This window comes from Spea bombifrons, chromosome 6 (assembly GCF_027358695.1).
Source record: "Spea bombifrons isolate aSpeBom1 chromosome 6, aSpeBom1.2.pri, whole genome shotgun sequence".
Classification (NCBI taxonomy): Eukaryota; Metazoa; Chordata; class Amphibia; order Anura; family Pelobatidae; genus Spea; species Spea bombifrons.
This window is the reverse complement of record NC_071092.1, coordinates 46,769,882-46,792,589: the sequence shown is the minus strand read 5'-3', so window position 1 is coordinate 46,792,589 and position 22,708 is coordinate 46,769,882. Positions and strand designations below refer to the sequence as shown.

The 22,708-nt window shown below is 43.3% G+C and overlaps 1 protein-coding gene across 1 annotated transcript; it reads right to left on the bottom strand.

Moving 5' to 3' along the window:
• Positions 1-3,494: 3,494 nt before the first annotated feature.
• EFCAB7 (EF-hand calcium binding domain 7) lies at positions 3,495-22,672 on the bottom strand. Its single transcript, XM_053470025.1, has 14 exons — positions 22,555-22,672; positions 18,395-18,567; positions 16,904-17,115; positions 15,121-15,207; positions 13,925-14,111; positions 13,509-13,630; positions 11,527-11,668; positions 10,023-10,132; positions 9,266-9,423; positions 8,248-8,381; positions 6,074-6,222; positions 4,948-5,157; positions 4,354-4,461; positions 3,495-3,663 (listed from the first exon to the last, which is right to left on the bottom strand). Exons 2-14 carry the CDS (start codon positions 18,564-18,566, stop codon positions 3,586-3,588), a joined length of 1,869 nt encoding a protein of 622 aa, XP_053326000.1. The 5' UTR covers position 18,567; positions 22,555-22,672; the 3' UTR covers positions 3,495-3,585.
• Positions 22,673-22,708: the final 36 nt, after the last annotated feature.

The window sequence follows — 22,708 nt, the reverse complement described above, 5'->3', positions numbered from 1 at the left end:
AATATATATATATAATGCTCCATGCAGAGATCCCTATAATATTATATAATACACCTTTATAACCTCGCCCAATCATATACCATCTTATCCTAATATATATATATAATGCTCCATGCAGAGATCCCTATAATATTATATAATACACCTTTATAACCTCGCCCAATCATATACCATCTTATCCTTATAACTCACTTGTGGTCAATTTGTTATGTTACATGCTACTTGTCGTGTCCTGTCTACCCATTGTACAGCGCTACGGAATATGATGGTGGTATATAAAACAATAAATAATTATGTGTTCAGGAGGAACGTTAGGACGTTATTCCGCACAGAGCTGCGTAATCTCGGCCGTGTTCCCGGGATGTCCGGTGGGAACGGCTCTCGAGGTCAGCAGCATCTGATGGGCGGCGGATTGAATTTGACTGATGTTTGGGGTCATCGTCCTGCTGCAACTTCTACTGAGCTTCAGCTGGCGGCCTGACGTTGTCATTGTCGTTGTCACGTTGTCATTGTCCTCTTGATAACGGGAAGCAAACACAATAGAGCAGCCCCAACTTCATGATGCCCCCTCCACCATTGGCATGATGTTCTCATGTGTGCACGCGGTGACATGTTTACAGCATACATTCCCGGTAGCGTGGTGGAAAGTCACGGTGCTCTTTGGCAAGCTCTGTTGTGTCCTGCCATGGACTCCACGCCTGTTAAATGTTTCGCGTGTCGTAGACTTATGAAGTGATGTTAACCGGTTCCGATGATGCCTTCAAGTCTTTAGCTGTTACTGATAAATATGCATTTTCCTCCAATAAACTCCCTTTATCTGCAGACCTGGAGCCGCCGTTGCTGTCGGTCATGTGATATTTTGGGTGACTTTCCCGGCTCAATCACCGCACTGAGTTGATGCTTTATGGCGATGCCAATGAAGTCCGTTCCTCCATAAACTTTCATTAGTCAGAGAGTCCAGCTGGGTGATTGAGACCGAGCCATTCTATTGTTCCCCACAGGCAGTATGATAAGGAGTCGGGGGGTTTAGTAGATCGGGGGTCAGATAACAGAGCGAGAGTCATACAAACGGCTGATATGCAGCTGCCTGAAAACATTATATTATGGGGCAAAAACTACAAGATTTTTGAAAATGTTTAATCTTATACTAGGAATAAAAAATAATGGTGGGAGATCCCTTTTAACCCCGTCATGTACGTGTCCGGACTCTGTAGAAGAAAAAATAAGGTTGAGGTAAGATTAAGCCGTATCTACTCGCTGCCCTTGCCGGGTCTGCCTTCTGTGAAATAGTTACTTAGTATCAGACAGGATCCCGGCGATACCCGTATGTTCTCTTTTCCATGAAACTCCAGAATTTAAAAGAGAAATAAATGATGTATATCTGATGTATATAAATGATGTGTATCTGATGTATATAAATGATGTGTATCTGATGTATATAAATGATGTATATCTGATGTATATAAATGATGTATATCTGATGTATATAAATGATGTATATCTGATGTATATAAATGATGTGTATCTGATGTAGTTGGTGGGTGATCCCGGACTCAGCGCTGACATTTCGAGGGCCGGATAATATTACAGCCACAGACAGCACAGAGGGCATTCGTGACAAATTTAGCATCGGCTGCGGTCTGAGAAGGTTAAATAAATACACGGGGTCCGCTCGCTGAATAATATCTCGCTCCATGTATTTGGATTCAATGAAATAAATCCTGATTTTAATCTCTAGCAGCCGGAAACAGATGGATAAGGATCGTAGGAGTTGGAGTCCAATGGCTGCCGGAGAGCATCCTATTGGTTTACGTCATGGTGGATCTGCCACGTTCCAGAAATTGTGATTTCTCTGATCATTTAACCATTTCTTTGCGATTGCGAGCAGCGGCCCCCCAATAACCGTTACGGGATTTTAACCGTTAAGTTAATCCTCCCGTTTGGTGGCAGCTGATTGGCTCGCAAAGTGGAGGTTTGGGGAGAAGGGAGATGAGGTTCAGACAAGGAACTTATTAGTTATGCAGTCTTTGCTCCCAGCGGTGCATTTACTTTTACCCCGGAACAACCCCAGCCGCCATGACGCCATCAAAGACATCATACCTGTGCGTTCCATGTCATAATGCGGTCTGCCGAGCCTTCAGAATGTAAACGGGCTGGCGGGGGAGATCACAGACCCACTGAGGGGCCGATCACCTATTCTGTACGCGCTTCCTCACTTTGATAAGGCAGCCAGGCCTTCCTTGGGGCATTTTCAACAGGAATTTCAATTAAAAGTATTTTTATAACTAAACGCAGCACTGGAAACGTCTTTTTTAGTACTTTTGAATTCCCAAATCCTTCCGAGAAATAATTCTTTGAAATGTGAAATTTTGCCTCGTTTAGAATTTTGGTCGGGAACACCTTATTGTCACATGACACAAAAAAAAAACCCACGTGGCTTTTATGTGATTAAGCAATCAGATGTAAAGAAATAAATGAAAATATGACAGATCTGCTATGTTTTGTCTAAGTGGAACAGCATCTTTAATAGCGGAATCCGTATCTTTACTGCTCTCACCGTGAAGAATGATCCCAGCTGCTGAATTAAACTTGGTTCATCGAGTGAAAGCCAAAGATCAAACTCATAACATTTATAATCAGAGATACTTTACCATCAATGGTTAATAATAAAATACATAAAAATGTGTAATTTTACCAAACAGTGTGCTTTTAATTCAATAAATCGTAAAAATAGAAATTAAGTGGGAAAAAGTCTTTTTGGACAATCATCATTATCTAGTCCCTGCAAACATTAGTAAAACCCCAACATATAATTGTACAAAAAAAAAATCTTTGGCAATAATTATGATTTAAATAAAAAATTTAAAAAATGGACTTTGAAAAAAAAAATTATGCAGGCAAATAAATTGTTTTAAAGGTGCCGTTCCACTTGTTTTGCTGAATCTCTGGGGAGCTCTAAATGCGGCATCAGAACATCTTTCTTACTGAAATCATTCCTGGCTCATGGGAAATTTCAAGAGTTTTTGCCGGGGACACTAAATTAGTAGGAGCTGTTGTCATAGCAACTGAGACGTCACTTTGTTGTTTTTAATCTTCAGGAGCTTTGGAATGAGAGAGATACTAAGGTTTGTTTGCTTAGCGTTTTAAGGAGAGCCATTCATTTTTTAACAGTGGAACAGCACCTTTAACCCCTTCTCTTACCCTTATTCATACAAAGGGACTTCCCTACTTAGTAGACCCAGCAGTCCTTCTTCTCCTGCCCCATACTGCGGGTGGGGGGGGGCAGAGGCAGGTTGGGTGGTGTGAAGGGGCCCCTAACAGCTATGACACAGGGAGTCTTTTGGGGCAAAACATGGCAGGTCTGTGACCTTTTGCAGCACCTACTTGGCATTTTAGTAGGTGGGGGGTCCCCGGGTACAGAGGTGGGCAGAGAAAAGAATCAAATATTTTTCAGGGTCACACAGAAGAAAAAGTCCATTTTTTTTGTTTCAGAGTTTTTTTTTTTTTTTAAAGAAATTTTCTTTTTCTGTAAGAAAATGAAAATGAACCGATTGGTTGAAATGAATGAAGACCGGACACCGATTTTCAGTGGGTGACGATGCTTTGCACGCAGTAATATACCCACTCCTGACGCTCGTTCGCCGGCAGCACATGCTGAGAAACCTGAAATTACAGAAAAACATCATTTTAAGTGACATTAGAGAATTCTGAACTCACAGAACTGGACAGAATGCAGGACATTTGGAGTCATTTTACTGTTTATTGTAGAAGGGACGCGTCTTTGGAGATTCTTTGACCGATTTTAGCGTCCATATTGTGTGACGAAATTCAATTATTATTTTTTCCGGTTATCTAACCAAATATTATGAATTATGTCGTTTCCCCAATCACTGAACAGCATATTATATCACAGAATTATTTCTCCCAGAGATAAGCAAATTAGAACAGTTCTTCCCAAATTCCTACCGTCAATCACTGAAGCTGCTGCTACCGCTCCCAAAATGACCCAAAGTCTTATATTTATATACCAAACCTACCACATGTCCATGTTTGGGCCCCACACCCCTGATGCCCCCCTCTCTCCCCCTCCTGATGCCCCCCTCTCCCCCTCCCGATGCCCCCTCTTTCCTAGGAGCTCAGAATGTTTGCTGGGTATGAGGGGATCGCAGGGTTCTACGGCCCTAAAAGCCCCGATAATGTGTATAGAAACAGCAGGAAACGGCTTTATAAATTAAACGGGGTAAATAAACCCCATTATTCTTCTTCTAAATGCCCCACTCAGATATACAAATGCCCTGGCCCCGCCTCTAACCAGGCGGTTGGAATCACAAGAAAAAAAATGAAATTGGTTACCACGGTCGCTTTTGCTGGAACTTCCACCGCGAAAACGTTGAGTCCTCGGCTGCTGGTGCAGTTCTTACTCTGCTCGTTATTCACTTGTAAGAGCACTTTACTGTTGGACTGTGACACGGGGAGGAAAAAGTCACAAAAACGTATTCCAATTAGTCCAATAACCAACAATCCAAAATAAGAAATCGAGTGAAGGGACACTGCTCTCGGTAATCTGAAATAATGAGCACCTACACGCACTTATATATATATATTTAATATCCTATGTAACTTAAACGGCCAGGGATAAGTGAAGCAACCTAAAAAGTGCTTCACTGCTTGGCGGCAAAGACTAGTGGCTGCCTCCTGGCGCCAGGCAGAAAGCGGTGTTTGAGTCTTTACAGCAGGAGAAACGGGCGACTAGACGGGGGCCGGATGGGGCCGATCTGTCGGCAACGTAGGTTTAAAGGGTCACGTTGTCATGGAATCACTGTGCTTTGATACATGGACAGGGCTTCAATAATTCATAAAATAATAATTATAACTTTTAACAGCCATTTTTTTTTTACATTTCCCGGGACCGATATATCGAAGGATTTGTGAGAAATCGATCAATACCTTGTTCTCGATAACGGAGCTGATTCGGGAGTCGCTCTTGTAAGTGTAGATGATGACGTCTTCGTAGCCCTCTACAGGTTTTGCGTCCCCTTTCAGGATGACAGATCTGCAAAGCGCCCTCTGGAGCTGCCGGCTGCCGGACTCGAGCCCGACGGCTTTAAGCCTCGGCTGGCATCTGTCTGCGTAGCCCTCGATAAGGAAGGGACAGGCCTGCGGACCAAATATATAACGCAGTCAAAAAGCACTTTAATGCAGGTGACAGCCGCATGGTTCATTTAATATTTGTTGGCGTCTGCTTTGCAAATGCATGGGGGGGGCTGCACATTCCTCCCAAATGCATTTGCCCCCCCTCCCAGCTAAATGCCCCGCAGGAGATGTCTTCTATGCGTGTGATATACCCGTCTCTCGTCTGCCCCGGTGCAGGCTTGGGGAATGCTGCGGGCATCGTTTCAATGGAAGCCCTTTCCTGTTTCTGATTGGCTGCTTCAAGCAGCCAATCGGTAGCAAGAAATGTCGAAGCACAGAGGAGGAGGAGGGCAGCTGCTGCAGCAGAGCTGTAGGTTCTATATCAGGAAGAATGTATATTAAAGCACTCCCAGAGGGTGAGTGTTACTCACAGAGTGCTATAACACGCATTATTCTTTAGGGGGCTGTCCCTTTAAGAAGTTCCCGCCTCTTGTTACGGTGACATTAAACATTAACGTAAATTTTAACACAAAATCTAGAGCCGACTCCTTCACATCGCCCTCGGATTTCATGATATCCGGGCATCTCGATGGGTGCTTGTCCTCACAGCTGGAATCCCTGCTTGAATACAGGTGGCCTAATCCATAATATCCTTACCTCCTGACAAGTCACAGATCCCTTAAGGAGCATCATTAGAACCACTTGGCTGCTGCCATTAGCGAGTCACTGCGATATAACCCTTTTAAAGGGTTAATTTGAGGGGTATCAGGGGCAGATAACATAGAAAGCTCCTCGGTGCGGAGGGGGGGGGGTGTTGTGGAAATAAATATCTTTGAAAAGGATTACAAAGAAATATTCAGGCATTTCTTCTATAATTCACAGAAATTAATTATAAATGTCGGATCTGAACCCTAAAATCCACAAATAATCGCTTCGTTACCTCTGTCATTTCTAACGCCTTGTTATAACCCATCGACTGCAGCGTCACCCAGAGGTCACCGGGGTCTCCCTCTCGATCGTTGGCCTCCATGAGGTTCAGTTCCAGAAACCCTTGTCTCGTTAACTCATTTTTGCTGGTTTCGAAATTTTCTGTTGATAGGAAAATAGGTTTTTTTGCTGGATTTAGAACATTCTCTGCGAGAATACATGATTTGTGAATCGCGGATATTAACCCGCTGGAACCAACGCTCCTCTTATAACCTTACGCTGTAGCTGGGGTCATCGTCGTTACTTGAACAAATGCGTTTACATAGTGGTGTTATCACCATGGCAACAGCACAGGCCTCCACTGTTATATTGTATACATGTAGGAAAAGTATGGGAACTGCTTCAAATTATAACCGGATCCCAATCAATGGGTCGGTCTATAAACAAAATATAATAAATGTGAGAATAAGGAGATTCTTACACCTTCCGAGGATCTATAAAGAGAAATCGCTAATCTGATCATCGCACCCGGGTTATTAACACCGTACAGCATCTACAGAGCTTATTAGAAACGATAATTGTGCTTTTACTGCAAGAGACGCTGCGGATCAGAGGCGTAAATCCTACCAAGGACGCCATTTTTTACGATCCCGGCCTCATTAAAAAAAAAAAAAAAAAAAAAAAAAAAAAAGAATCGGTTAATTTAATACCCGAGTGTGGTCTCTTTAATAAAAAGTATACCCTCTCTGCCCCGGGCTGCATTATAATGGATCGCTAAACGGGGACAATAATTGCGTATTATAAAGAAAGCTTAACAGAATTCCCGATGTTAAAATAGGAGAAAAAAAACCCAAAACGCAGGAATATAAAAGTGTTACTTTTTGAAAATAAAAGTTCAGGCCGCAGTCGTCCATAACGATTCACGGACTTCTCTACCGAAATGTCGCGTGTACCAAGGAGATGGAGACAGTCGGGCCAAGTCTGGCTTCCCCGGCTATAAGGTCAGTCGAGCCGAGGATATCGTCTGATATCGTCGGCAAAGGGGGGCTGGCAAGATGGACAGTCCTCCCCGGCGCTGCTCGGATTTAAAGATTTTGGACCACTGCTTGAAGGCTTTTTATGTAGTAGTATTTTGAACCGGACCGGCTTAACGGGGTGCCAGTCCGGCGATCAGCTCATCACAATACCTGGAAACTCTCAAGGCTTGACCCTGAGTTTTTGCCCCTATGTCAGGATAAAGGGGCAGATTCTCGGGGGGTCACGCAGTCTGGACTCCTTCTTTTTCCCCCTGCTGTGATCGTATATAAGACTCCCACAGTTGGCGCTTTTGCTCCCAGTATGTTATGGTGGATATCCCTGCTTGAACGCAGGTGACTCGGTTAAGTGTATCTTTAATTAAACCAAGATTTCCACAAGGACTGTTATTGGAGCTATCTGGGTGACACGTTTGGAGAGTCACTACTATTACAGGGTTAATTATTCAAGAATCTCAGGGTCAGCTCCTTTAGAAACGTCCTACATATGCTCATGGCATGCTGCTTACCCAATGGGAAGAGCGGAGATCCATCCGGCCCACATAAGGGCCACCCCGGCATATATTCTGCTTTCTCAATGAAGCATTTCAATCGCCTTTCAATCCTAAAACGTGTTTGGATTCTTTACATGAAGCGTAAACGCCCTCTACATTTCTATAAAACCCTCTTTTTTGCTAAATATGCAATCGCCGCTTTTTATTGGCCGCCGCAGAGCGCTCCGGCGGTGTTGTCCTCCCGTAGATGCCCGTAAGACGCGCTGTAAGCGGGTGATATTAAGGTCATGTTATAACGGATGGGAGAAGCGCGTGGCCTTCATACCAATGGATTTTTTCCCCCCAACATCTCGCTGAAAGGTTACAAGAAAAGTAATTGAGTTCTAATGCATTCTTAATAGAAACCATAAAAATGCAAATGTTTTGCACGGAATTAGTGGCCGTTTTCCAGCCTGCGATATACTTACAGCGAAGTATTACAGACACCGCAGCGCTCCGGATTTAAATCTGTTCCAAATTATCTCTGAATAACACGTTTTTTTTTGTTAAATAACCCCATTAAATGACTCCATTAATACGAAAAAAGCGACAGAAAAAGCAAAAGTGTATAAAATGAAGTATAAAAGAAAAAAGTTAATAAAAGTCCGCTTTTGATGTACCTTTGCACACTTCCCACGCGTCCTCGTCGCATTTTTCGCCGCTGGTTCGGAGTTCGAAGAAATTATATTCCTCCAGGCTGAGGAAACTGTTCCCGTCTAAATCGATGATGTCAAACACGTCCGACAACGCGGATCTAATTTATAGGGGAAAAAGATGGATTTTAATAAAGAAAATGTGTATATATATATATATATAATGTTGGGTTTGTTCTCAGTTCTTTGCTGTCGTTAAGTGTATATAATAAAGGATCTGTCTCTGTTAGCAGCCCTTTATGTTTAGTAGGTTCTTTGTCTTGTTTACATTGTCTCTATAATCGAATGAATGATTTTCCACATTGTTTCCACCGTTTATATACATAAGAATGGGTGTGCGGTATGTTAACGTCCCAACGGGAGAGAGAGTTGGGTGGAAACGGATCTCCTGTTGGTGGGAGAGGTTGACTTCCGTCCTTATTCTCAGTGTGTGTATCAAAACTGTGATATTGGGGTTTTTTTTTAGTTGAAGCGGGTACCTTTCTGCTGAGTAGAGACCTCCGAGGCCCCCGAAAGTGTATGCCTCTATCTCTATGACTTCAGTTTTATCTTGGGCTAATAAGGCTACATCGGCTATAGGCATTATCACCTGTGACATTGTGATCGATGTGTTTTAGGGGCAGACTTTGATCTCCTGGTGGAGAGCGTGGCATTTATCTGCCCCATTAAGCATGTTGGGTGCAAACCCTAATATGTGCGGCTAGATCCATCCGTCCAGCCCTTCCAAGTCCCATATGGTTCTACGCAGACCCAGAGTGAAGCTCTCCCTCATCTTGGGATGTGGCTTTGGAAGGGGTGGGGTTAGCTGTATGGGGTGGGACTAAGAGGAAATGGGTGGAGCATGTCTAAATGCTGCTCCCCGTGCTTGGAGAAAGAGGAGAGTGACCCAGAGACCCCTGGAAGCCATGCTTCACCTACAGTAGTATGATTATGAGCCACCACAAATTCTGAAAAGAAATGTATAAATGTCATTTTCCGAACTTACTTGAATTCAGGTGTTAGTGCTAAATCCTCCTTTCTGTCTCGATAAACCAGCTGGGCTTCTTTTATATTTTGCTTCCTTTTTTTCTTTAGTCTACATCCGGTGGTGAATGGAATAATCCAATAAACCCCAGGTCCCAGCTCTCCCTTCCAACCAAACGTCTGCAAAAAACAAAAAACACGTTTACCAATACGTGCAAAAAAAAACCTAAACTTCCTATGACACAATGCGACACTGAAAAGGGAGCACTAAGATCGCTGGAAACTCATCTGGAAGTAGAGACGATCAGGGAAACGTTCCGAACGTGTTTGTTCGTTTGTACATTGTTTGCATTAACGTTACTTTTAATCGCCTTCGCAGTAACCGTGCGAGGGATTCTTAACCCCTTAAGGACAATGGGCGGTCCCTAAACCCATTGAAAACAATGCATTTTGAGCCCGTACATGTATGGGCTTAGTCATTAAGGGGTTAAATAAAAAGTAATAGGTGTAATAATAGATCTACCCAGCTGCTGTGAGCGAGTGATGTATATTCTGTTTACTAAGAAACGTGTGTTATTTTATATTTAAATAAATCTATATCCCGGCTTGATTGCCTCTTTAGCGGTTAATCACTAGTTTGTGTAAATGCAGCACATGAACCGGCTGATGTCCATTGGGATATTTAACGTGGTGGCCGGTCATGGCATTTTCTAGAGACTCGATGATAACATAGTAAATGTTTCAAAGAGCGCTGATTATATGGAAAAAGAGAAACCTGCCTCTTTATTTTGAAGTTCCGTGAAGGCGACGAGCTGCGGATCGGAGCGTCCTTCACCTTCTCTTAGTACGAACAGACACGTGTCCACCGACATCCACGAGGAAGGCTTCCCTGTGCAAAATATGACAAGAACATAGGAAATTTGGACACAGGATACAAAAAAACAATGTTTAATGTGTTTTTTTTTTAGATGGGGCGGGGCTTAGTATTTACACATATTTCGCAGTTACACTAAAATCATGTATATTAAAAAAATCCAGTCATTAGGTTCATGTGCAAATTAAAAAAAAATACAATTAAAAATACTTTGTAAGATGAAACATATTTGTAGATTTCAAGTGTAATTATGAGAATCATGAGAGCAAGGAAGATAATTTGAGTTTCAGAAACCACATCAGAAAAGCCATCAGTGGTAAAATATATATATATTTGTGTGTGTTAACAAAGACATAATATTAAAGAATACATTTAAAACAAAACAATATCTAAAATATATTCAGAACGCCAATTTGTTGTTTAAAAATATATATTTTCAGACTAGTCAAAATGTGTAATTAATTATTAGTAGCTCCTTGCATTACCTTTATTAATAGAGAACTAGCAGATTGTGCAGAGCTTTTAAACTAGAAGGAGGGTAAAAAATTACAATATACAATTTGAAAATAAGATTTACACGTTTTATTATTTATTGTTTTATATAGCGCCATCAGATTCTGCAGCGCTGAACGAAGGGTAGACAGAGACAGGACATAACAAGCAGTAAATAACAAGATGACAGAAACAACAGGTGAGGAGGGCCCTGTTCAAATGAGCTTACAATCTAAAGGGCATACTGGGTCTGGAGTAAGGCTTGGAGTGGGACTGCAGTAAAGCTCGGACCGGAGTCAGGCTGGGACCGGATAAAAGGCTGGCACAGGAGAAAGGCTGGCACAGGAGTCGGGCTGGGACCGGAGTCAGGCTGAGACCGGAGTCAGGCTGGCACAGGAGTCAGGCTGAGACCGGAGTCAGGCTGGCACAGGAGTAAAGTTGGGACCGGAGTAAAGCTGGGACCGGAGTAAAGCTGGGACCGGAGTAAGGCTGGGACCGGAGTAAAGCTGGGACCGGAGTAAGGCTGGGACCGGAGTAAGGCTGTCACCGGAGTAAGGCTGTCACCGGAGTCAGGCTGGCACCGGAGTCAGGCTGAGACCGGAGTAAAGCTGGGACCGGAGTAAGGCTGGGACCGGAGTAAGGCTGGGACCGGAGTAAGGCTGGGACCGGAGTAAGGCTGGGACCGGAGTAAGGCTGGGACCGGAGTAAGGCATGGTGAATCCAGTCACCATGTAAAAAAAAAGCTGGAGAATCCTGAAGTATGTAAAATATGTACAAGTTGCTGGCTAGGATATAAATGTAGCTGGGTGGTCTTTAGAGGACCCCCTTGCTCTCTTTCTCCTTGGTGTTATTTGTTTGAATCACCAGCGGAGGGCAGCATACTCAAAACGTTGGAACAGACCCTTCATCGCACGTACCTTCAATTTTACTGAGGTTTAAAGGCTTGATCTTTAAAAACACCGAAGACTTTTGGGGAACCTGCATCTTATAATGATGACCGACGATATCACCGTTATCTTCAAGGAAAAAACATCCTTTCGACTGCGTGCGATGCCAATCCTAAAGAAGACAAAAAAATATGTTTCAAAATAAAGTAATAAAATCTAAATAATAAAATATTTGAAAAAAAAAATAACAATTATGTTAAATATTAAACCATTTGACACCTAATATACATTATGGCAACAATAATGCTATAATGTATATGATATGGACATATACAGCGTGTATATATATATATATATATATATATATATATATACATACACACACGGTATATATATATACAGCTGAATGCGAAATCCACAAAAAAGCCCAACCGGTTAATATCTCCTGTGTGTCCGGCACAGATTTCAAAGAAGTAGCTGTTATTTAAAATTTAATGCAGAAAAAATGTAATTGTCAAGCAATTTACGATTTAAAGGTCGTTGGGGTCCAAAACAAACCAGGAGTTTGTTATTTGAAACAAGAATGCTTCTCGGGAGAGCCCTGATCGCAGCATTTTCTGCTGCATTTCTAGAGTAATTTTATTTGCCATAAAGAGGTCTCGGGGGTCTCATCCGAGGGCACAAGGGCAGTTTGCTCTTTATGGGTTCAATATTTGCAGTTATTATTTTAGGTTCAGGGAAGAAACGAAAATACTCTAGTAAAGTAAAAGAAAGAGAATGAAAAAAAGCCCTAAAATCAATAATAATACTGCAAATGTTGACACTGGACGAAGACTCTGATGTACCCCCCGTGGGGGCCGACAACCAGGAGATCTGACATAACTAAAAACATGTTCCTAAATGAAAATCAATACAGATTTAAAGGACAAAGCACCGTTTATCTGGGTACAAGGGGTAGTTTATCGGTTTAAGGCTTGCGTTTAACCCTTTGCAGTCTAGCTTTCAGATGTAATCATTTGCACATTTCTGGTGCCGTGTGATAAGGGATCAGAGCTACGTTTGCAGCTGATTTTTTTTAATAAAAAAAATGTAATTTTCTTATTTACGATATCATAAAGAGGAATCATCACATCAAAGGTAGAGGATTAAATATATTGGTTTTTTTACTCAATTTTCAAGTTATTGATATTAAATTTTTTTATCTTTGACATCAACCAAAGGTGTAACCACAGCATTTCATGCAAATATTCCTAAATATCCCACGACCATACCTGCCAACTCTCCAGGTATTCTCTGGGTGGCGGGAGCAGTGCTGAGGCACGCCCTGTTCCCCGCCCACTTACAGTAGTAATGTATTTGGGGCTAGCCACGCACGCCCTGCCCACTGATGCCAGCTGACTGCCCACCCGCTTCCCAAAGAGCTCTGGGTAGCCGGAGCCTTAATGTTCCAATGGATCATTCAGTCTCCAGAAGCCCTCCATTTTCCGGGTGTGGAAAGGCGGGTCTATAGACATCAGTTGGCGTCCTGCTAACATCGGTGTTAAAAATTGACGTGGTAGGAGGGGAAGTGGGCGGGGAGTGAGGCGTGGCTCAACGTCTCTCCCGCAACCCGGAGATTCCCCGGTGGTGACCCGGAGTCTCCGGGGAAGAGAGTTCCCAGGTATGCCCATGGCCCCTCAGTGCCGACTGCATTGGAATCCTCGCTTACTGGACTCTCCCTGCATTGTTTTAGCGGACTAAGGGTTCCCCTGCAAAACCTTTATTCACAAGCTTCGCCATTTAAACCACGTGAATACTAAAATTTATTAGCATGCTGCATACAGGTATAAGGGTTTAAGGTTTGGGGTAATATGGAATGCGGCAATCCCCCTTTAGGCTTTTTAAAACAAAAAGAACCCCTTGCACGCTCCACTAGAAAGAAATCTCACTGTGATAGAATCCTAAAGACATTTAAAGGGGACACAGCGACTGTATGCAGTAAAGCACACACGTGTGGAAACCATCTTTGTTACCTGTAAGTTATTGGGCTCTGTCAGCTTTGAGGTTCTGGTGCTGGCCGGACCCATGTTGATCACAGTAGACACCGTCGCTTTGTGGCTTCGAGCAGATGAAGGTCTTGATGATTTATTTTCAGCTAAAACAACATATATTAACATTCATTAACTGAAAACAAGGATGTTTCTTTAGGTTTATAGGGGCCACAGTGGACACCAGGTCCCGCGGCCTCTTCTCTTTTACCAACCCCAGAGTTACCAGACACTAGCTTATTCTCCATGCTCAGCATCTTTTACAAATCAGTATGGCGGCCGATCTCTTGTTACAAGCCCAGAACGGATCTGAATTAGGAATTTGGAGTCAGTATAAGAGCGGAAATTATAGACAGCCGGCCACATCGACCGGTGATATGCGGGTCTTTACTAAAACGTACCTTTTCTTGGCGAGACATCGCCGTCTGAAGATCTGACGTACTGTTTGGTTGCAGGGGATGCAGAACGTTCCGGTGACCTTTCCACTTGGCTCCCGAACTGCTGCCGCTTAGCCTTGCTGTCGGCGTCCATGCGCTCGGCGGCCGTTTTGGTGCATCGCTCACACGTTGCGAAGAACGCATTACAGAACTGCAGGAGCGAGAGAAACGTACACCCTCACATTGCGTTCCCTCCGGAGAAAAGACGCCTTTGCGGGGATATGATAAACCTTCACAAGGACGTTCAAGGTCAATACAAAGATCTTCTTGGAAATCTCTTTATAAATCCTACGACAACGCGCGGGGGGGTCCCTTACGATTAGAAGAAAGGAGCTTTCGGCTCATTACTGTTTTTCTGGATATGAAATGCATGCGGGGTTATCTCGTAAAAGCAGACACGGGAACGTTGATCCAGGGAGAGTCGAGAAGGAATTATTTCTCATTGAGATGACGTTTCCGTCTCCGTGGGTTTTTTTTTTTTTTTTGCCTTTTTCTGGATCAACTTATATATGTTTGTGGGACGGGTGGACTTTGTGTCTTTTTTAACCTAATTAACTCTGTAACATCACAGCCGAGGAACTCCACTACATCACTAAAGCACTTTTCACACTGTGGCCTCCAACCAACAACTTTAATTAGGATGACACATGGGGGGGGGGGTATGCGTTTTCATTAGAAAGTATGTATCCTTCACAAATATTTTTAAACTGATATTATACCAATTTACTCGCCGCTTCGCATGGCATTAAGTGGTCATTTGTACCCAACACATTTTGTTCTATTGATATTATTATTATTTATTGTTTTTCATAGCGCCATCAAATTCCGTAGCGCTGTACAATGGGTAAACAGGACATAACAATATTGATTTAATCTAACATACTACAAACGGTTCCATTTGTAGACATTTGAATACCGCAGATGCGTAAAAGGTTAAAACATGCGTGGGATAGACATACGGCTCCTGAATCTAAGACAAGACCAACAACTGATTAAGGTGAAATGGGCAGACTAGAAGGGCCGGATGGGGCCGACCTGCTGGCAAATTCTGTTTCTAACTTTTATGTAGTGATAAACACCTGTGTTGTGTAAATACGGTCCGCTTTAAAGAGATGTTAAAGGCATGGTCGCCATTGCTGTAAATGCCGTTTCTCACGTACCTTGGTGTAGTCAAGTCGGCCGCCGCTGTTAACGTCGGCCAAACGGAATAAAGCACCGACTTCATCATCAGACATCTTCTCGGCCTTCTGCAAACCACAAACCGTACATTTTCAGTAAATACATACAAAGAAAAAGAAAAGGCTTTTCTCTCTCTAAAGGGCCGTCCGAGGACATTAATGTTTCATGCTGTAAAATTGAACCAACACTGGCTTTTCTGATGAAGAAGGACATACATCACCATCAGTGGCGGTAACCATCCCGCGTGATGATACACTGTCGCTGTAGTGTTCTCGGGGGGGAAGAATTCAATGAGGTGGACTGCACAGGATAATAAGACTCGGCGTGATAAACTGTCACATTATATACAATATATTACATATATAAAAAGAAAAAGAAGGCTATGTATTTGTGGGATGCATAGAATAAATCTATAAATTACACTACCATTCAAACGTGTGGGACCGCTTAGAAACGTCCTTGTTTGGGAACCCAGAGCACATTTGGTCATTAAAATAACATGAAATGGATGAGAAATCCAGTGAAGACGGGGTTAATGTTATAAATGACTATTGTAGCTGGAAACGGCTGATTTTTAATGGAATCTCTTCATAGGCGTACAGAGACCCTTTATCACTCCCATCACTCCTGTGTTCCAACAGCCCTTTATCACTCCCATCACTCCTGTGTTCCAACAGCCCTTTATCACTCCCATCACTCCTGGGTCCCAATGGCCCTTTATCACTCCCATCACTCCTAGGTCCCAATGGCCCTTTATCACTCCCATCACTCCTGGGTCCCAATGGCCCATTATCACTCCCATCACTCCTGGGTTCCAATGGCCCTTTATCACTCCCATCACTCCCTGCTTCCAATGGCCCTTTATCACTCCCATCACTCCCTGCTTCCAATGGCCCTTTATCACTCCCATCACTCCTGTGTTCCAATGGCACGTTGTATTCACTGATCCAAGTTTAAGTTTAAAAGGCTAATTGATTGTAAGAAAACCCTTTTGCAAAAATGTTACTAGCTGTTGCTAGAAATTTCCTTGTTTTCCATGAAAACAGCTCAGTGACCCCAAACTTTTGAACAGTCGTGTGTGTGTGTGTGTATCTCTCTCTCTCTCTATAGAGAGAGAGAGAGAGACACACACACACACACACACACACACACACACCTATACAGGTACAGGACATTTTACAGCTGTGTCGGGTAGAGAACCTAAAGTGTTTTTTTTTCTTCTTCTTCTTCTTCTGCTGACATGCGGGCTGCCATTGTAGGTAATAACGTGATATCTGGTGCCACCCGCTATTCACAAACCACACCGTGCTGCTGCTTTATGGCAGAGAATATGAAGTCTTTGCAGTTCCCTCCACTGAGACCGCATACCTCCCAACCATCTCGTTTTCAGCGGGACATTCTCGCTTTTTGTGGATCATGGGTTCGGTTCGGTTAATTCCCCCTGAATGGCGCATTGTACAGCTGGTGTTGGTCTGCGCAGTTGCAGCCAGGAAGCACTCACAGACGGTTAGGGTCCCTCACAGATTACTTGAATATACATTCTCCTATAGCGGAGGTGTCAGGTGACATTAAACTGTCCCTTCCAGACTTCTGTGGTCCATTAGCCCAATACGAGCTGTATTACGAAACTTAATTGCCTTTAACCATTCACATGCCAGAGAGCGTTTGCAAAGCAGCTGGACAGGCCACAAATATCCCCCCCCCAAAAAAAAACAATTAATAATAATACAAAAATTAATAATAACATTTTTTAAATCTACAAACCGTAGTTAGGATTTTGTAAAGGTCGTCATGCGCAATATATCCTTTGTTGCTAAGATCGATGTTCTTAAAAGCCTTTAAAAGCTCGGATTTAGAAGCAGGTTTCTCCCTCTTCACGATGGCACAAAAGTCGTCGAAGTTTAACTCTTTGGTCTTCGTCGTCCAGTATTTATTAAGCGTTCTCCTTGTAGGATTTCGACCGGCGTTCTGAAGGACTGTAGAAGGAAAAAACAAAAATAAATTATTATAGTGCAATTACAACATATATATATATATTGTGATATAGCATTTATTTTTAACTACTTTATCTCATCTTCATTTGTAGACAGTGATCTTTCCAGTAAAATAACCCTTTTTGAGCCAGAACATATAGGTATCTCATGTTGCACCTTGAGCTAATGAGACATATTTGATACAGAATGGAATATATCAGCAGCTGCATGAACCGATCAGCATTTTAACAATAGGGGCAGATCGGCTAAGTGGGGAGGAATCATCATACAGATTCTGCTCCCACGGTATACATGTAAGGGGGTTCGTTACGGAGCTGGGCTTCCCTCAATTCCAAAAAGGAGCAGAAAGTTACCAAGTTATGTTTGGGGAAATAAACGAACCCGACGTTAGTAAAAACCCCAGTTTCTGCCGACTTTCACAATTACATTACAATCTTTCCTATAGCGCCTGCAGACTCTGTAGCCCTGTCACAAAACGTACAGTAATATGAATCCACACAGGCGCCATGTTCCTGTGCTAAACGCTAAAGCTTACAATCGATTATTCCTGCTGGAGAGGCTGAGCTCAGAGACCCCAAACTTTTGAGCGGCCGCGCGCTTTTTTAACCCTTAGCGTTTTTTAAGCGGCACATCATTAAAATGAAAAAAAAAAAAACCTCCCGTTGTATTCTAACGCGTTGTTCCTTCTGACCTTGACACCGGGGCTCATAAAATAATAATTGGTCAATCGCTTAAGTGGCTGATGGAAGGAGATGAAAGACATAACTGGCGGGAAGGCGATAACATTTGTTCTCCGCAATACTATTTTTGAATCTGGATTACGAGAAACCTGCCATTAGCGCGAGAAAAAAAAAAACTCTTTTGCCATAATGTTGAAAGCCTTCATTAGACTAAAGCACATCTGCTGAATGTGACCGCATGTTTAACAAGCCGTGGCGTAATTAGGCTATCACGACCGAAAGGATCCGGCGTGTCATCAGGATTTATCTCTCTATCAACATACCAGCGCTCTTGAACAATATCAGAGCGCCTCGGGTTGACCCTTTGAGTGCCAGCTGAGCTCAGAACTACAGAGACCATTCGTGCCAGGGAAGATATGAGGTGTCCACCTGAAGGAGAGACTTCTGAGGCCTTTAAGCTTATGTAGACTTTACATTGTTTTCTAAATCTGAAAAAAATTCCCTGTTTTTCTGGTGACCATCAGTTTTTCGCAGGTCTCGGGGGGCTATATTTTGGGTAGTCCTCAGATATTGTTACCTACCCAGACATAGTTGCTCTCGGCTGGTGATGGATTCCAGGCTGCTTTTAAACACGGTCAGATAAGCGGCGCGGCACGTGGTGTAGAAGATCTCCTCCTCGCTTGGGGCTGATTTCCGGTCTTCCTGACGTCCGTTGGCTGTATGTTTAAGCGACGCTCCAGAGACGCTCGCCATCCTGCGGGCGATAAAACACACGAATAACACGCAACATTCATTAGAGCCGCCGTGTGTTAGGTTGGCAGATCAGCACCCAACAGAGTTAATTAGGTAAAAAAGACACAAAGTTCATCAAGTCCAACCGTCCAACAAACATATATAAATTAATCCAGAAGTAACGTCAGCGCAAAGGGAAATAATTCTCGATACCAAGACAGTCGGCTCTTCCTGGATCGGCGTTCCCGTATCTGCTTTTACTTGCGATAACCCCGCATATCCAGAAAAAACATGCAACATTTCATGATCAGATTTACTGAATTGGCCAAAAACGACATCAGCCGACAGTTTATTCCCCAATATAACCGCCTGACAGCAAAGAGACCTTCTCTGTGTTCCTTTCTTCCAGTCGTAAGGGACGCCCCCGCGTTGTCATACGATTTATAAAGAGATCTCCAAGAAGATCTTTGTATTGACCTTGAACGTCCTTGGGAAGGTTTATCATATCCCCGGAGGAAAGAATCCCATCTTGGAAAGCCTTTAAATTTAAATTAATGCATGAAGTGAGCCGGCCCTGTATAATGTATATTGAAATCAGTGAGCCGGCCCTGTATAATGTATATTGAAATCAGTGAGCCGGCCCTGTATAATGTATAGTGAAATCAGTGAGCCGGCCCCTGTTTAATATATAGTTACATCAGTGAGGTATCCTGAATAATGTATAGTTAAGTCAGCGAGCCAGTCCTGTATCCTGTATAGTTAAATCAGTGAGGTGCCCTGTATAATGTATAGTTAAATCAGTGAGGTGCCCTGTATAACGTATAGATGAGTCAGTGAGCTGGCCCCTGTATAATGTATAGTGAAATCTGGTTTATCCCTTCCTGCAGACTCTTGCCGGGGTCCGTATTGCAAAGTGATATGAGGAGCTAAAAGGTTCAGCTCTCCGGCAGACTGCCCTTTAAGTGAATCGACCCCAATGATGTCACACGGGAGACATGCAGTGATGTCGGAGTTTTCAGACCGCGTTTCTTCGCTCTGTAGGGTAATCCCCCCTAACGCGTTTCTTCGCTCTGTAGGGTAATCCCCCGTAACGCGTTTCTTCACTGGATTCATCGTACATTCCGCTGAGCCGAATGATCTCACAAACCACATTAAGCGATCAGATCTTCCCTTTGATTATATGTTTTTTTTTCATGTAAAGTTAGGAACATACTTTTTAGCAACACTCGTCACGCTTCATATTAACAGCCAGAACGATTTACGCGCCGTCCGGAGGATCTGCCTGTTAGACGGTTGGATAATGCGAGTTTCAATAAGTAATGATTTTGAATTCTATATATTTGCAGTTCATTGCCAAGGAACGTGGAGCTGGCACTCATTTCTGGTTATTAAACCAGTTTTAGTTTTTGCCCCATAATATAATGTTTTCATCCAGCCGCATATCAGCCGTTTGTATGATTCTCGCTCTGTTATCTGACCCCCGATCTACTAAACACCCCGACTCCTTATCATACTGCCTGTGGGGAACAATAGAATGACTCAGTCTTAATCACTTGGGTGGACTCTTTCACCAATGAAAGCCTATGGAGGAATGGACTTCATTAGTAGTGCCATAAAGCACCAGCTCAGTGTGGTGTTTGAGCATCTTCTGCAGGCCAAGAAACTGGGGGTGTAGAGCAAACGCATAGAGGGGGGTCCTAATGAATCCTTTAATGTTTTTGCAAGAGGGGAGATACGTTAAACGGGACGCTCAGCTATCATGTGGAGATGGAGCTTTTTTTCTGAGCATGGGGGGTCTCTTTAGAGACCCCATGTGACATTAACCAGGCCAGCACAGTAGCTGATTCTGCAGAATCCCCCTGTGCGCTTGCTAGAAGGACCCCCTGAAAATGTAAAGGGGTCACTCAGCTACAATATGCATTAAAGTGAGTTTGATGCCTGGAGCGTCCCTTTAAATATTTCAGTAACGGAACATAGAGACCGGCTTCTGCGCTCTGGTGATTTATGGGAATAGAAGTAGCTTCTCATCGAGAATGTTCCCAGATTTATATAACTATTACCCCGAATCTCGGCCCCACAGGCGACCTTTGACACCACAGGCGGGTACGTAGGCTTATTCTTCATTCCAGCGAGCGATCGCTTAACACAAATTATAACCCTAGATCTCTGCAGGAGGAAATTCAATATGTTACAGTTCAGTGTTTTTACAGGCTCCCGGGATAATGACACCATTAACCCTTTGTATGCCAGAGCCCCGCTACTGAAAAGGGTTAAAAAAAAAAAAAAAAAAAAAAAAATTGCTAAAAGCTGGCACGACGATCCGCTCAGTAACGGCGGGCGGTGAATCCCTCACCGGTCGGTCTAACGGCCTCGAACATGATTTTAGCAAACTGACTTCGGGAAATCTGTTCCTGTATATGAACATTTTCCGAGCCCAGACCGCGCCGCACGCCGGCTCCCCTTCAGGACTCATTGGATCCTCGCTCGCAAGGTTTAAATCACCGGCACCTCCCTGAGCACTAAAGGGTTTTTTTTTTTTACACTTGGGAAAGAAAGAAAATTATCCGGCTATCATGGATGAAGTATTCTATTTATAATAGACAGCCCGCGCGGCTGACGCTTTCATATTACCGCTCCGTTATAGGACCCCGTGGGGACGAGATGTCACACCGGCTGCTGCTAACGGCTGTCGTTACAAACAAGCCCAGCGCATACAAATAAACGGATGGATGGAGTGATTCGGATGGGCATGGTGTAAGCGTGTGTGTGTATGGTGTAAGCGTGTGTGTGTATGGTGTAAGCGTGTGTGTATGTATGGTGTGAGCATGTGCGCATATGGTGTTCGTGTGTGTATATAGTGCCAGAATTTGTTTGTGAGTATTGTGTTCATATATGGTGCCAGAGTTAGCGTGCGTGGGGGCTAGCGTGTGGTCTATGTGTGTGTTAATGTATAGTGTCAGAATTTGTGTGTTAGTGTCTGGTGCTAGAGTGAGTGGGGATGCTATCATATGGTGTAAGAGTGAGCAAGTGTTAGTGTTTGGTGTCAGAGTTTGTGTGGGTGTTAACATATGGCGTTAGAGTGTGTTTGTGTTAGCGTATGGTGTTACAGAGTGTGTGTGAGAGTGTATGATGTAAGTGTGTGTTAGAGCGCAGTGTTTCTGTGTTTGGGAATGAGGTGCCAGTAACCATATGCTCGCCTCTGTTGCTGACCACGACCTTTAAACTGCTCATATATATTTACATATAATACATATATATTTACGTATAATACATATATATTTACATATAATACATATATATTTACATATGCATAATAGATGACATGATTGGCCCTCCAGATAAAGAGCCTTTGCATTGGTTGCTATGGTGATTGCTCCACTTTTCAATTATTACATTTTGTGTGCTTGGTGAACCTGCTAATTGCAAGCTCTCGGTAACTGTAAGCATCAGACTGCAAGTGGCTGAGTAGAGGGGAGAGTAGAGGAGGCGCCGGATTGGGCTCAGGGAAATCAGATTGCAAGCTCATTGCCCCAGGAAGCATTACATTGCAATTTCTTGGCAAGAAAATGCATCGGATTTACAAATAACTGGCAGAATAGATACAGGAACGGATACTTAGGTACTCTAGGTTACTCTAAGAATTAGAATGCAAGCTCTTTGGCTCAGGGAGGGACATTTTAAGTTTCTTCGGGCAGATTAGAATTAGATCCCAACCTAGGGGTAGGGCGTCAGATTGTAAGCGATTGAGCAAAAGGAAAAGCTCTTGGTTATAAGGACAATTAGATTGCAAGTTCTTGGGTAGCAGGAGCATCACAGTGTATTCTTTATTTCAAATAAATAGAGATAGGCTACTTTACAAAAGCTTCTCAGATGGATATTTAACCCCTTCTGTGCTTTAACTAAGTTTTTGGTCATTAATTATTATTGTACAAGCGGATATTTTTGGCATTTAATGATCTATATAACGCGCTCCATGGCAGCCAAGGGGTTAATAAGAGCTTTTGCTCACCTGACCGGGGTAGATATAGGGGTTGTTTGTCCACTCTCCAGGGAAATGGGCCACCGTGGCCCTTACAGCTCCTCCGAATCACATCCACGGCTTCCCAGGACTCTGCAGTTGCCATGGGAGCTCGAACCCGGAAATGACGCTACGTTCCCACAAC

Bases quoted from the DNA above. Each gene is read 5' to 3' on its own strand.
- EFCAB7 (XM_053470025.1), bottom strand. From the start codon at position 18,566: ATGGCGAGCGTCTCTGGAGCGTCGCTTAAACATACAGCCAACGGACGT. The intron at 10,133-11,526 runs GTACGTGCGATG...TATTTTGCACAG, and splicing joins AAACCTCAGTAAAATTGAAG to GGAAGCCTTCCTCGTGGATG. The intron at 8,382-9,265 runs GTAAGTTCGGAA...CCTATAAATTAG, and splicing joins GCACTAACACCTGAATTCAA to ATCCGCGTTGTCGGACGTGT.